At 45.0% G+C, this 14,452-nt stretch overlaps 1 protein-coding gene across 1 annotated transcript; it reads left to right on the top strand.

The window, feature by feature from the left end:
- LOC109841838 lies at positions 10,035-12,577 on the top strand. Its single transcript, XM_020410775.1, has 8 exons — positions 10,035-10,636; positions 10,731-10,878; positions 10,974-11,149; positions 11,377-11,623; positions 11,760-11,795; positions 11,956-12,168; positions 12,233-12,294; positions 12,379-12,577. Exons 1-8 carry the CDS (start codon positions 10,035-10,037, stop codon positions 12,575-12,577), a joined length of 1,683 nt encoding a protein of 560 aa, XP_020266364.1.

Here is a 14,452-nt window from a genome sequence, read left to right as displayed (position 1 = left end):
AAGCCCGAATGGCCAAGGCTTTCGACAAGAAGGTCAAGCGTCGATCCTTCAAGGAAGGAGAACTGGTACTAGCTGCTCGGCGACCAATAATTCTCACTTCCAAGAAGAAGGGCAAATTTCAGTCCAAATGGGAAGGACCGTTCGTAGTGGAGACAGTCTACTCGAACAGAGTCTATCGCCTCGTCAAACCAAATGGCAATAAGATCATGATGCCCATCAACGGCAAATACCTAAAGAAGTACTACCCTTAATTCTCCTACAAACTCCCACGAGTGCATGAGTCTAAACTGGTCCTCACTCCCTCCAACTGGTACACGAGGCTAAACTGTTCCTACTTCATATACCCCGACGGGGAACCCTATATAAGACGCTACTAATAGCATACATAAGCGTGACCTAGGTCGCCACTTGGTCCAACCTTCTTACAGTCGAGACCAAGACAATCTTGTCATGTTAATTATCACCCCTGATCAAATCAACTTACCAATCCTCCTCAATAGGATGGTAAGTCCACAGAGTTGCTCGAATCGTAACAAACTCCCATTGTCATGTTAACACCACACCTCTGACAAAATCAACCTATCAATCCTCTTTAATAGAATGGTAGGTCCTCAAAATCGTTCACATCGCGACGTACAATTCTGTTATGTTAACTATCACCTCTAACAAAATTAACTTATCAATCCCTTCCAATGGGATGATAAGTCCTCATAGTTGCTCTAATCACAACAAAACTCCATCATGTTAATGATCACCTCTAATGACTGGCATCGTTATTCCTGCGGGTAACACAGCCTAAGTAATAGCCTACCATGCGACGTGTTATTACTTCGGTCAATAGTCACACTCCTACGTCCCTGAACTTCCTGGTCTATTCCGGCTATTCTGACATTCTCTTAGAATAACCGATGGGTAGCAGCCCACCACGCGACGGCTCCTGTAGTAATCGATCGTCACATTCCTACATCCCTAAACGATTCGATTATCATATATGTCGTCCCCGCAGACGGCGATAATTATCAAGGGCGGTTCGACAGGAGACATGTCCAACTGTTCCCCCAGATAGCAACTCACCGAATGGCAAGTCATAGTTGGGGTCTTCAGCTGGTCGCGTGCACGAGCAACTGCTCCTTTTTTCAAGCTAAGTGTTACCCTCTCGGTTCCACTTGAGCTACAACGTGAAAGTCGGAGTTAACCCGACCCCACACTGCAAACAACCAAAAGCAGAAGGAGATCCTAGCGACTAAGTCCAAGACAGACTCGTCGAAGGCTTGCCACACTGCGAGAAATAGCATAACTAGCTCAACTCAAACACCAAACAGCGCAAGCGAATCCAACATAATGATCATCATGGACTAACCGACAGTCCTAGACATAGATCAAACACAAAAAATAAAAAAAAAAGAGACTGTGCATGCAGAACAGCGGATAAACAGAACAAAAGGCCATTACATGCCAAAATTACAGACATAAAGTTTTTAAGTTGTGATGCAGCAGGCATCGACAAGATTACAAAAAAAGTGTTTAAACAAAAGATCTGGATACACTACATTAGCTTCACGAGGCTAAAGCTGGTGATTTTCACCTTGACAGCCGCGAGCTCTGCCGCCTGTCTGGCACGGGTCTCCGCCTCCTGCCTACGCTGAAGCTGGGTGAGAGCAGCCTCGCCATGTCTCCGCCTCCTGCCTACGCTGAAGCTGGGTGAGAGCAGCCTCGCCATCCTCTTCCTCCTGGTGAAGAAGTTGAAGCACCCCGGCCACCACTTTGGCAGCGTGACTGAGCCTCATCTTTTCACGCTCGAGCTTCCTTAACCTTGCCTCGCCTTTGAGGGACCCAGCATCTTCAAAGAAGGTGGCGTTTGTGTAGGCATCCATCTCAACCAACACCACACGATGTCGCTTGCGCAAATGCTTGAGCTCAGTCTCCCTCGCCTAGATGTGCTTCGCCTAATCCTCACGTTCGAACATGAAGTGTATCGCAAGAGGTGGTGGTTCGTCCGAAGCATCGGCTTGCGCCAGGCCCTCTAGGCGATACATCCACCCCTCTAAACGACTGAGCTCTCACTCACATCGTTGTGCGAGCTAGGGTCCGCCCACACGGCGGATTGCCTCTAGACCCTCTTCCATGAGGGGAAGCACGTTATAGTACTTTCTGGTGCTCTCGCTGACGATAACGACGGTTCGGTGCACCAAGCCACGTTATAGTACTTTCTGGTGCTCTCGCTGACGATAACGACGGTTCGGTGCACCAAGCCCTCCAACTACTGGAGGATCTCGAACACTGGATAGGGTGTAGGAACTGGTGCAGAAGATCCCTGAGCAGAACCCATGGGGGAAGCCGGCGGTACACCGATGCCGACGATGGTGGCAGAGGAATCGACGCCTTCGGAGGCACTATGATCAGACGCAGAGGCCATGAGTCAGAGAGGTTTTTGCAGCAATTCTCTTCTGGCGAATTCTTTCGTGGACACGAGGACTTTGCTGAAGAGATGGCAAGTACACTATATAGCCAAAAGCCCAACGGCTGAGATTTTCTATTCCAAACAATTGGTCGGCTCAGATGTCCCATGATGCCTCGAGCTTAACGCCCATAAAAGCGTCACCATTAGGACCCCGAACCGATCGTTCGGATTGAGTACGGAAGGCAAAGCATCCGTCGCTTCGCAATTAATGAACCCTAATGTGCCCACGCCATCTTAGCTGGCAAGCACTTGGGTCCACCGGCAGACGCGTGACACGAACTCGCTCGCGCTTTAGTTTCGCCTGCAATGCAAAATTCACCTCGCTTGAGTTCTGCTTGTAGCACGAACTCGCCCGTGCTTGAATTTCGCCTGCAATGCAAAATTCGTCTCACCTGAGTTTCTCCTGCAATACGAAATTCGCCTCGTTTGAATTCTTCTTGTAGCACAAACTCGCCCGTGCTTGAGTTTCGCCTGCAATGCAAAATTCGTCTCACCTAAGTTTCGCCTACAATACGAAATTCGCCTCGCTTGAATTCTGCTTGTAGCACAAACTCGCCCGTGCTTGAGTTTCGCCTACAATGCAAAATTCGTCTCACTTGAGTTTCGTTTGTAGCCCAAACTCGCATGTGCCTGAGTTTCGCTTACAACCTAAACTCGCCATCACTTGAGTTTTGTTTGCAGACCAAACCCACCGGCGCTCGAGTTTTGCCTATTGCTCAAAATCGCCTGCAACTAAATCTGCCCACCACATGAACAAGATGCTGAATGGAGACACAATGAAATTTGGAAAGAGTATGTGTACAACAAGGAAATGCAAACTTCATTAGATGCTTCTAGACAGTACATTTGAACAAAGTTACGGCTTTACAACCAAGAGAGTCATAACATTACATTCAAGGAACAAAACTGAAACAGAACATCTTGAGTCTACTCCTATCCTACGAATTTATTCTAGGAGCTTGAAGGATGCAAGTCTTGCTCTGACTGTGGCTATCTTCTCCGTGTGCATGACACGAGCTTTGGCTTCTACCTCCTGCTAGACCCACACCTCGAAAGAAGCGTTAGCAGCAGCATCCTCCTGAAGCATCAGCGAAAGATTGCGCCTCTCTTTGGCGAGGTCGCCTTCCATTGTCTCGCTCTGAACACGTAGGCCCAACAAGATTGATTCCCGCTCTGCATACAGAACAGAGCCTAAAAAGATCGAAGAGGCGACAGACTCAATGTCAGATTATAATAGGCGGTACCAAAGATCGAGATGATCAATGAGGGCCCTTTTGTCTTCTATATCTCACCTGTGACACTCTTGTTGCCACATGGCGTGACGATGGATAGGAGCCAAGAATAGCTTCATTTCGGATTCCAAATCCGCATGTAACAAGTCCTCCAATTTTGTCAGGAGCAATTCCAGATCGATGAGCCTCATTAAGCAACGCACTCAGAGCATGAAGTCACCCGGACAACGGAGGCGAGCCACATGATCTGAGAGAGACTGCTGCAGCTCCGCGAAAGTACCACGACCCTGATCAAAGTCGCCTCCGCCTCCTCTAGATCGGCCTTCAGGCGGGATACAGTGGAAGTGGCATCGCCTATCTACTCTTCCAGTGAGCGCTGTTGACCTACCTAGAAGGCGACATGGGATTCCAGATCTGCTATCTCCCTAGAGCGGACTTCCTGATCCCAGGCCTCCCGGCATCTAGCGTGAGACAAGAGGGACACCACATCGACTTCCGGACCCTCTCGCAGCAGGATATCCAGACGCATCAGGCGTGACTCCAGAAAAAGGAGTCTCTGTACACAACGTGTAGCAAGCCGACATTCGCCCAATCGCCGGAGATCGGCCACACGATCTAGGAGGGACTGTCTGAAGCCATTATAGGTCCCCATACCAAGACTGACAAGGGAAACTACCTGCCTCACAGTGTTCTCAAATTCCTCAACGCAAGCCTGTATAGGCAAGGAATCTGAGGAAGCGAGCTCTTGACCCAGAGCAAGCGCCGTGATGGGTGGAATCTCGAGACAAGGTTCGGCTCTAGGCTGAGGAACGGAGTCTGAGGCGGAGGAAGTAGTAGTACCCTTAGACTCGTCGTCGGAAATCAAAATGGGCTTAGCCGTACGCTCTTCGGTAGTCGGCACCTCTTCTTGAGCTGTGTAACACGATAACGGCACGGGAAAGAATTAGGCGAGAAGTACCTACTCGACTTACTACACTTTAATTAAACTACATGAAAATCGGAACAAAAAGGTACCTCCAGCGGTAGCGGCCTCGGCGGAACCCGAAGAGGACGCCTCCTTCCTCTTCTTCGAAGCAACACTCTTCACCTTCGGCGCCATCCCGATTGCAACGAGAGGAATCTTGGATTTTCTCCGAAGAAGATGACAAGAAAACTGCGACCTCCCTTGACAAGGAAAGGGGGGGAATTAAATACTCAAAACCCAGATGGTCGTTCACCATTTGATTGGACTGTTCAGGGGCAAGTAGTCGAGAGTGAAGCCGAAAAACTCAGGATCTTGTACGAACGGCCAGAATCTGGCAGTTGCTAGACACGATCTTCAACCAACGGCCTAGATCGGGCATGGAGAATGAAGAGGCCTACTACGCCGTATCTAATGCGAAGAGACATGGCCACGTCATCTTAATTAACGAGCATATTAACGCTTAAATTGACACGTGGCCCACTTAAAGCGGAGCCCGTCCGCGGGTTGAATTCGTCGTTTAAACTCGTAACGCCCAAGCTCGTCTGACATTTGACCCATTTAGGACTCGCATACCACTCCGGAATTCGAGTCAGCCGCAGTTTTGCCTGCATACAAAATTCACCTGCAAACAAAATTCGCATACAGATAAAACAAGCCTGCAGCTAAAACTCGCCGACAGCTAGAATCCTCCTGCAGCTAGAATTCCCCTGCGGCCAAAAAGTGGAGCGCACACAACAGAAGTAATGACTAGAAACAAAGAGATAATTTCATTCATTAAAGGAAATTCTGATACAACGAGGGAATCAAAAGCAAATTACAAAGCTCTCAACCGCGACTCTGCCTCACGAAGCTCCCCAGCATGGCGAAGCTCGAGCCTCCTCAGGATCTCTCGGTGAAGATATTCATCAGTGCGCGAGACTAAGTCTTGGACGGTGTGTTTAGCCTCATTGAGGGCTCGGTCTTTCTCCTCAACAGAACTAGCGACCAGTTACCGTCGAGACTCGATTTCCTCCAACTCCCTTAGCAGCTGTTCAGGAGTCTCCTACTGAGTAGCTAGTGAGGCCTATGCATTAGCAATGATTTGCTTAAGCTTCACTATCTCCGAAGACAAGCGAGAGAGACGGGAGTCAGCCTTTTGTTGCTCGAGGCTCACTCGTTCATTCTCGGCCTTGACACGCTCTAACTCTTTCGACAACCTTGCGCCCAATGACATGGTCTTGTTCAGTCTGCGGTCACGCTCCTCCAATGCTGCTTGAACCTTGACGAACGTGAGATGAACGATCTCGGAACTCTTCGCACGAAGGATAAGCAACTATTGGACAACCCGCTCTACCTCTTCCAAACGCTTGAAGTACGGCTTAGCCGCGGTAGCACCAAGCTTCTTGATCAGGAAAACCATATCATAATCGAGGTCATCCTTGAACTCCTCGAAGGGGCAACTCTCTTCCAATGCGAGCTTGATACAGTTCGCGAGAGTGTCTTGGAAGTTAGCAAGGGTCCACACCACCTTTCTTCTGCGCGAACGCTCCAAAGGAGAGAGGGTAGCCTCATCTGCCGCAGACGTCATAGCCAAAGCCTCAATCAAGGGGCCGGGGGTCATGACGTTAGAGGTGGTAGCAGAGGCCGTCAAAATCAAAGCGCCAGCCAACGTCACTGGAATATCGGCCGCGAGACGACGGTAGTCACTAAGGATGTGGAAACAGTCACCAGTCGAGCGGGTGTCTCCCCTCGGATTGGAGACTCCTGCACCGACGCTCCACCCCCGGCCAATGCTTCTTTGGGAATAGGGATTTCCCCTTGTTGGTCTGGCACCTCTTCTTGAGCCAATGCCTCCTCCTCATTCGATATCGCCTCGTGAATCGAGGCATCATCGTCTGCTTCTGATTCACCTATCTCTCCGGCTGAATGGCCCGCCCAAGAGGGGGGATCCTCTTTGCCAGTAGCTACATGGGATGGGTCAACTGCGAATATAAGAAGAGGGTTAGTAAATGCCCCTCAAGAGGAACCCTATTGATAGTTCAGTATGTTTGGGTCAGCAACGCTAGATCCTATCCTTACCTGATCCACCAAGCTCCTATTCATCCCCAGTTCCCTCCTCCTCATCGGAAGGGATGGAAATCACCTTCTCAATCGTACCTACATAAAGTCAACACAAACATCAGAAGGTGCGGATTTGACATTACACCTGAGAGTATGGTATTAAGGACTACCTCCTGGTATGGTCGTAGGGGTTGTGGAGGCTTCCGCCTGTGGTCTCACATCAGATTGTGGAGGAGCATCCTCCGAAGTCGTCGGGACTACCCCCGGTACGGTAGAGGGAGCGGACGAGACAGCCCCAGTCCCAGAGGCAGTCACTCCGGGAATGATCACCTGAGCAGTGTCATCTTGGCCTTCCGCTGATCTGGCAGCCTCAACCATCTCTTCACGACGGGCCTTCTTGTCCGTCTCCACTCAGGAGCTTTCGGTCGCGGCCTCCCGCTGACGTTTAGAGAGAAGCGAGCTACTCGGAGACAGGAGGGGCATCCCCATCCATCCAGCTATCATGCTCCGGGCTTGTTCCAGGCGTTCGCTCACCCGGACTAACTCGTCGGATTCTCTTTGCTCACTAGGAGGATCCAACGAAAGACTAGGGGAAGGAACTTGAGCCTCGGGAACCCCAGATTCGTCTAAACCTGCATCAAAACCCTCGGTGTCTTCAGCAGAATCTTCTGAAAACCACTCTCTAGTGGTTTGGCGGCCCCCCTGTCTCGAAGAGTGAGGAGCTCCCCTTGGATGATGAAAACCACTCTCTAGTGGTTTGGCGGCCCCCCTGTCTCGAAGAGTGAGGAGCTCCCCTTGGATGATGACCGTGTTCTGCCAGATAGGAACTTTGGAACCGGAAGCCCTAAGGATTAGCGCTAGCGCCCCGATACCACCGATATTACAAGAGCGTGTGGTGCAGATCGCGATCCTTTGTAGGAAGTTCGAAACGAGCATGGGTGCAACCAGCATGAGTCCAGAACCATCCCCGAGCACCATCCACTAACCCTCCTTCAAAATGTAAGTGGGGTTGATGTTCCCCACATACAGCCGGTCGTACCTGAACTAGCGGGCGAATCTACAAGGAATATACGGCTCGAGGAAGCACACAGAGCCTGTTCGTAGGATATAGTACCCCGGTCGAATATTCACCAGCCATCTAAAGGCACCACGGGAAAGAACGGTGTGATGGTTCACTGTCGATACGTCACTAAGAGACTCGCCATATCCTCCTCCACTGAAGTAGAATAGCCAAAGTGGGAGAGCGTCTTCCGTGCGTCGGGGATATCCTTACACTTCCAAGAGCATCTCTCTAGGTGCTGGACGAACGGAACGAACCTGTCTCCTTGAAGAGTCGCTGGGACGCTCATCAAGCACTCGCAGTGGTAGACAAACCACGCCATCAAGTAAGTATACGGCAACCCCACTCTAGGGTTAGGGGTCCTGATGATTTCCCCCTCTCCTTCATCGACAATCGACACACGGCAAAATTAGGCCGTCAATGTGCAGAGTCCCCGATGGATACAGGCAACCATCGCCGACACCAACGCGTAAGACTTTTCGTAGGTGAAACGAACTGCGAGATACATGACCTCCACCGGAATCGCCTCGAAGGAATAAGTGGGGACCACGCACCTCTTCAGCCACAACATGAGGTACCCCGCGAGCAAGGCCTTTCCAGATATAAGGGACTTGGCCTGGTGGTGGAACAAATGAAAAATCGTTTCAAATTTGAATCCTCCCTCGTCATGCTCGAGAGTCATGGTGGCTCCCCCTTCGACCATCCTCCTTTCCACTTCGGCCTGGTCGCACTCGCCTAGCGCCAGAGTAGGCCTTCCCTTGATGTTATTCTCCGGGAACAAGTAGTCAGCCCAGTTCTTATGGCTGATCCCTGAGGCCCTCTTCTTCTTGCCTTTATGGTCTACTACCCCAGGGTATTGAGGCATATATGGTAGTGACAGAGCAACTCCCATAGGGTCTCGACCAGCAGGTGGATCGGGTCAACAGTTGGTCAATCTCATCTTGACCTGGGACGTACTCCTCGTAAGGGAAGCTTCCTAAAGGCAACCCGACACATCATACATCTCGTGAAGGGTTATGCCGAGTTCTCCATTGGGAGTAAAGAACGTGCTGCTGTTCGCACAATACAGTTCCAAGATGTTGTGGAACTGGGGAGCATTAATTTTTAGACCGTGTTGAGTAGCCCAAATGGCTACATAGAACTCTGAATCCATGAGGTCAGAATTCTCGGCCAAAACGTAGTCAGTAATTTTGGACCACCAAGTGTTGCTACCCGGCGCAGAGTAGATCCACCCTGGGGCCCTAGAGTCCTTCGGAGGAAAGCTCCCACCTGCTTGAAAGAAGTGATGACGGAAGGTCTAGTAATTTAACTAGATCTGAAATGTATTTTGTTCTTGCTCTCTTTCTTTGAAAATCATAGACCCACCCTCGAGTACCAGCAAAAAGCATTACAAATTGTAAAGATAGCTGAAAAGAATTTTGGATTTCCTACAAGGATGTTCTACCCTTGCACAGAATGTTGTAATATGAGCCATCAAGATGGAAGTACTATTTTTGAACACTTGGTTACAAAGGGGATGGATCTTTCATACCGAATGAAATCACATTGGAATAAGCATGGAGAGAAACAAGAAAGTGGTGAGAAGCTTGATTATGAAGCCACTAAGGACAAGACATATAACTTATTCCAAGCTGCCTACTTTATGGATGAAGAACTTGTCCAGCCTATACCTATTAATGAACCTACTAAACATGGACATGGTGACGAGTTCATAAGAAGACTAGAAGAAGCACAAACTCCTTTGTATCCAGGCTGTGAAAGTTACACAAAGTTGTCAACCATTGTAGATTTGTATGGACTCAAAGGCAAGAGTGGATTATCAAGTAAACATTTCAATGAGCTGTTAGATATCATTCAACGTATGTTGCCAAAGGATAATGTTTTGCTAGATTCAGCCACCTCGATTAAAAGCTTCCTCAAGATATTTGACACGGGGTATGAAAAGATTCACGCTTGTGTGAATGATTGTTGTCTCTTTAGAAAGAAGTATGAGGAACTGGACGGGGTATGAAAAGATTCACGCTTGTGTGAATGATTGTTGTCTCTTTAGAAAGAAGTATGAGGAACTGGACAACTGTCCAACATGTGGTGCTTCAAGATGATGATTGTTGTCTCTTTAGAAAGAAGTATGAGGAACTGGACAACTGTCCAACATGTGGTGCTTCAAGATGAAAGATAAATAAGCGTACTAAAGAAATTAGAAAAGGTGTTCTAGTTAAGGTTTTGAGATATTTTCCTATTATTCCTAGATTTAAAAGGATGTTCAGATCTTCACAAATGGCTAAAGATTTGAGATGGCATTTTGGTAACAAAAGCACTAACGGGAAAATGCGTCACCCTGTTGATTATTTAGCTTGGAACATAGTTAATGATAAATGGCCCTCATTTGCAGCTGATCCACACAATCTCAGACTTAGACTTGCTACTGATGGTTTCAACCCATTCTCCATCTTAAGCTCTAAATATAGTTGTTGGCCGGTAATGCTTGTGAATTATAATTTGCCTCCTATGTTGTGCTTGAAGAAAGAGAATATTATGCTAACATTATTGATTCCTGGTCCAAAGCAACTGGGAAACGATATAGATATCTATCTGCAACCACTTGTAGATGATTTGCAATTGTTGTGGGAGAATAGGGTTGAGGCTTATGATGCATTTAGTAAATCAACTTTCAATTTGAAGACAATATTGATGTGGACTATAAATGACTTTCCAGCATATGGAAATATTGCTGGCTATTCTACAAAAGGAAGAAAAGCATGCCCTATATGTGGAAAAAATACACATCATAGATGGTTATGCTTCAGCAAGAAGTTTTCATACATAGGTCACAGGAAATTTCTGAAACCCTCACATCCATACCGAAGAAAGAAATCGGGGTTTGATAATAGTGTAGAGCATGACAGCAAGCCCAGAGCCCTAACAGGTCACAAATATTTCTGCTGTTCTAAATGATTTTCCAAATGATTTTAGAAAAGGTGGAGATAAAAAAAGGAAAAGGAGTAATAATGAGATGGTGGTGATGATGATGAGGATGAGGATGACACAAGTGACATTGATAATCAGAATGAGCTTACTAGGTGGAAGAAAAGATCAATCTTTTTTCTTTACCGTACTGAAGGTTACTATTCTATTTTTTCCTTTATTTCATATTTTTTATATATTTTGTTTTAGATTTATAATTTCTTAATGTATTTCTCTATTTTTTATTTGTAGGAACTTCTATTACATCATAATTTAGACGTGATGCATATAGAGAAAAACATTTGTGAGAGCATAATAAGCACTATGTTGCATAGTGGGAAATCAAAAGATGGGATAAATGCTCGTACAGACTTGGAAGATATTGGAATTAGGAAAGACTTGCATCCAGAACAGCGGAGAAGCAGATTGTACCTCACCAGCACCACATACATTTTCAAGGTTTGGAAAAAAAAAAGATTTTGCAAGAGGATATATGACTTCAAAGGGCCTGATGGTTTTTGCTCAAATATCGGGAACTGCATAACAATTGATGTATCCTTTTGAGAGGTTAGATTTTTTTATTATTCTTTTTCATGCTGAAATCCATTATGCAATTATAATTTGCTCATGAACAAGATTAAATTCTTTTATTTAGGTACATGAACACACTAAAAAAATGTGTCCGAAATCCTGCGAGACCTAAGGGGTGTATTGTAGAGTCATACCTAGCTGAAGTGTGCATTGCCTTTTGTAGCGAGTTTCTAAAACAGTCGATACATGTGAAGGAAAAGGAAGTTCGCAATGAAGAATTTGAAAATGATGTCATTTTTGAAGGTCGTTCTATATCTAAGACTACTTCAATCACACTTATCAATAAAGAGAAAGATATTGCACATCGTTCAGTATTACTAAACACAACAATAATGGATCCATTTTTAGAGTAAGTACATTGCTATTTATGTACTTATTTAGTTTGCTTTTATATTTATTAGTTTTATTTTATAATTCATATGATCTTGTGTTCTTGTGTTCTATTAGTATGTATTTGGAGGAGTTGAAAGCAAAAGACAAATGGTTTGAAAAAAAATCAGACATTACTTTGGAAGCGACATACTGAGGAAATTACAGAATAGACAAAAAATAAGGTTATTTAAAATTAATCATCTCAAAGCTATTCTTGTATTTATTACTTAGCTGAGGTACACCATTTAACCCTTATATTAATATTTTGTAGATTCCTATTGTTTCTAATGATCATTCAAAGACATTAAGATGGTTGGCATATGGTCCTAAAAAGAGTGCACTATCATGTAAGGGATACATTATCAATGGGCTGCGGTTTCACACAAAGGATGTTAATGGGGAAACACAAAATAGTGGGGTGACTTATGATGCAATAACCATGTGTAGAGAAAGTGCAAAAGATACTGCACAAGTGGCTGATCTGGTTTCATATTATGGGATATTGACAGATATCATTTCAATAGACTACCATCTATTTTATGTTCCAGTGTTTAAGTGTCATTGAGCCAATAAAGGAAATGGTGTTAAGGAAGAAGATGGATTCACACTTGTAAACTTACAGCAGAGTCAAGTATCATTTGCAAGAGATCCATATATCCTTGCATCTTAAGAAAAACAGGTTTTTTTATTCAAGAGAAGATGATTCATATAATTGGTATGTAGTAATGAAGGCACCACCAAGAGGTTACCATGAGTTGGAGACAGATGATGAGAATGCACCAAGAGGTTACCATGAGTTGGAGACAGATGATGAGAATGCAGATGCATCTTTTTTGCCACAGGAAATTGAAATGGATATTGATGATTATGAGACATTTGCCACAGGAAATTGAAATGGATATTGATGATTATGAGACAGAGAGTTATGTCAGGGTGGACTGTGAAGGACTACTTGTGTGATTGGAACTAGTTAGAAAAGGTGGTTGATTGTTGATCATACTTTAAAGTGTTTGATTTATCATGTCTTATTGGCTGCTACTTTATAATGATTTTGGTGTTGTTCAGGCTTTAAATGTGTGTCACTGTATTTATTTGTGATTTTAATATATGTATATTTTGTTTCACATATGAAACCAGGTTTAACTATATAGATACTTACCTTTATTTTTTCTAAGACAGATAAACGAGGATAGTTGGTGAGACTACAAAGACAGGTCGGCGTAAAAGGAAGAACAGTATTATGGTATAGTTATCGCATGATCATATACCTATATTATCCTTTTCTGCTTTTTGTTATTTTAGTTTTCTATATTTGTCCTATTTTTTAGGTTCCTACTCTTAATCTTGTTGTTTCATCGTGTTCTTTTGTATGTTTCCTACTCCTTAGGAATTAGACTAGTATTTTGATTTTTAGAAGAAGTAGATGGTCTTAATTAGAAGGTTTTTAATTAAATATTGGTCAGGTTAATTTCTTGGAACCACGAGACAAAGCTAAGAGAGATATAGTTAGAACCTAGCTAAGTACAATGATATCTACATATAATATCTAGCTGGCATAGATTCTCCATTTTTTGGCATTTTACACTTGCTATCTATTTCCATTTAACTCATCTTAGTTCTAGGTAAGTTTGTCATGTTACTCATTTTTTGGGTTTAATAAAAACAGTAGATAGATCCCTTGCATATCAATGTTTATCATCGTCGGTTAATCTCTGATTGTGGTTGTAATGTGACCGCTATTTTTATTTTACATTTTTCATATCATATGTTTCCTCACAACAAGTTGAAGCCAACCCATATTGGGAAAACACCTGTAACCGCCCGCTTAGGGTTGCGTGTCCAGGTCCACGAGCCCGTTGAGATTCTACACTCACATGGGAGTGGATCTAAACATGTGACTCTTGAGAACACCAACAAGGTGGTATATCCCCAGAAGGAAACATGTCTGTCGAACGATGATGACTTTACACCTGGGAAGTTGTGATAACATACGATAGGTTGCTCCGGCCACAATGCCGATGAGTTGTACTATCAAGTTAGGGGTATGAAGAAATCTCAAAAGAGAAGTATCCAAGAATCAGACTCTCATTGTCCGTGTGAAAATTTAATCAGGGCAGTATTATGAGCATTTAGCTATCCTAGGACTGTTCTACGGAGGGTCTTGGTACTCCAAAGGCTTCCCTCTGAAGCGTCAAAATCCAAGTCAAGGTGTTTCTGCAAAAGAAAATCAAACGGTCAAGAGGAAGAATTCCCTGAAGTCACTATCAACATAGTTGACAAAGGAAGGTCAGCGATTGTCTCGAACAGCTCTAATCCCGACTTTTTTTCGGGAAGAAAAATCAATTCAAGAATAGACTAATGAATGTCTTGGCTCTAGCTTGAAGCCTTCAAACATAAGGATTACCCGAGGATGCACAAAGGACTGCCTTCAGATGATGAACTTTTGGAGCTCCGCAATCACCTCTAATGATACGAAGTCTAGCATGGGACAAGCTCGTGAAGTGTTCATGGTCAACTCTGAGCAAATAGCCAAAATCCTCGAAGACGCTTTGGCCAAGCAGAAGGAGGAGTTCAAAGTTAAAATGAAATTAACTGTGTAACGAATAAGGGAATTACATGACCATAAGATTCAGACTTTTTTAGATCAGATAGCTGAATCCAGCCATTGCTACATTGCCAATCAGGCAGACAACGATCCGGAAGTGGAGGAAAATCTTAATGCTGATACCCCTCTCGATAGCAAAAATGCTAGGGGTGGTCCCATTAAT

This window comes from Asparagus officinalis, chromosome 5, assembly GCF_001876935.1.
Source record: "Asparagus officinalis chromosome 5, Aspof.V1, whole genome shotgun sequence".
In the NCBI taxonomy this organism is placed as follows: Eukaryota; Viridiplantae; Streptophyta; class Magnoliopsida; order Asparagales; family Asparagaceae; genus Asparagus; species Asparagus officinalis.
The sequence above is the reverse complement of the archived record's forward strand: the minus strand, read 5'-3'. Positions and strand labels throughout refer to the sequence as shown.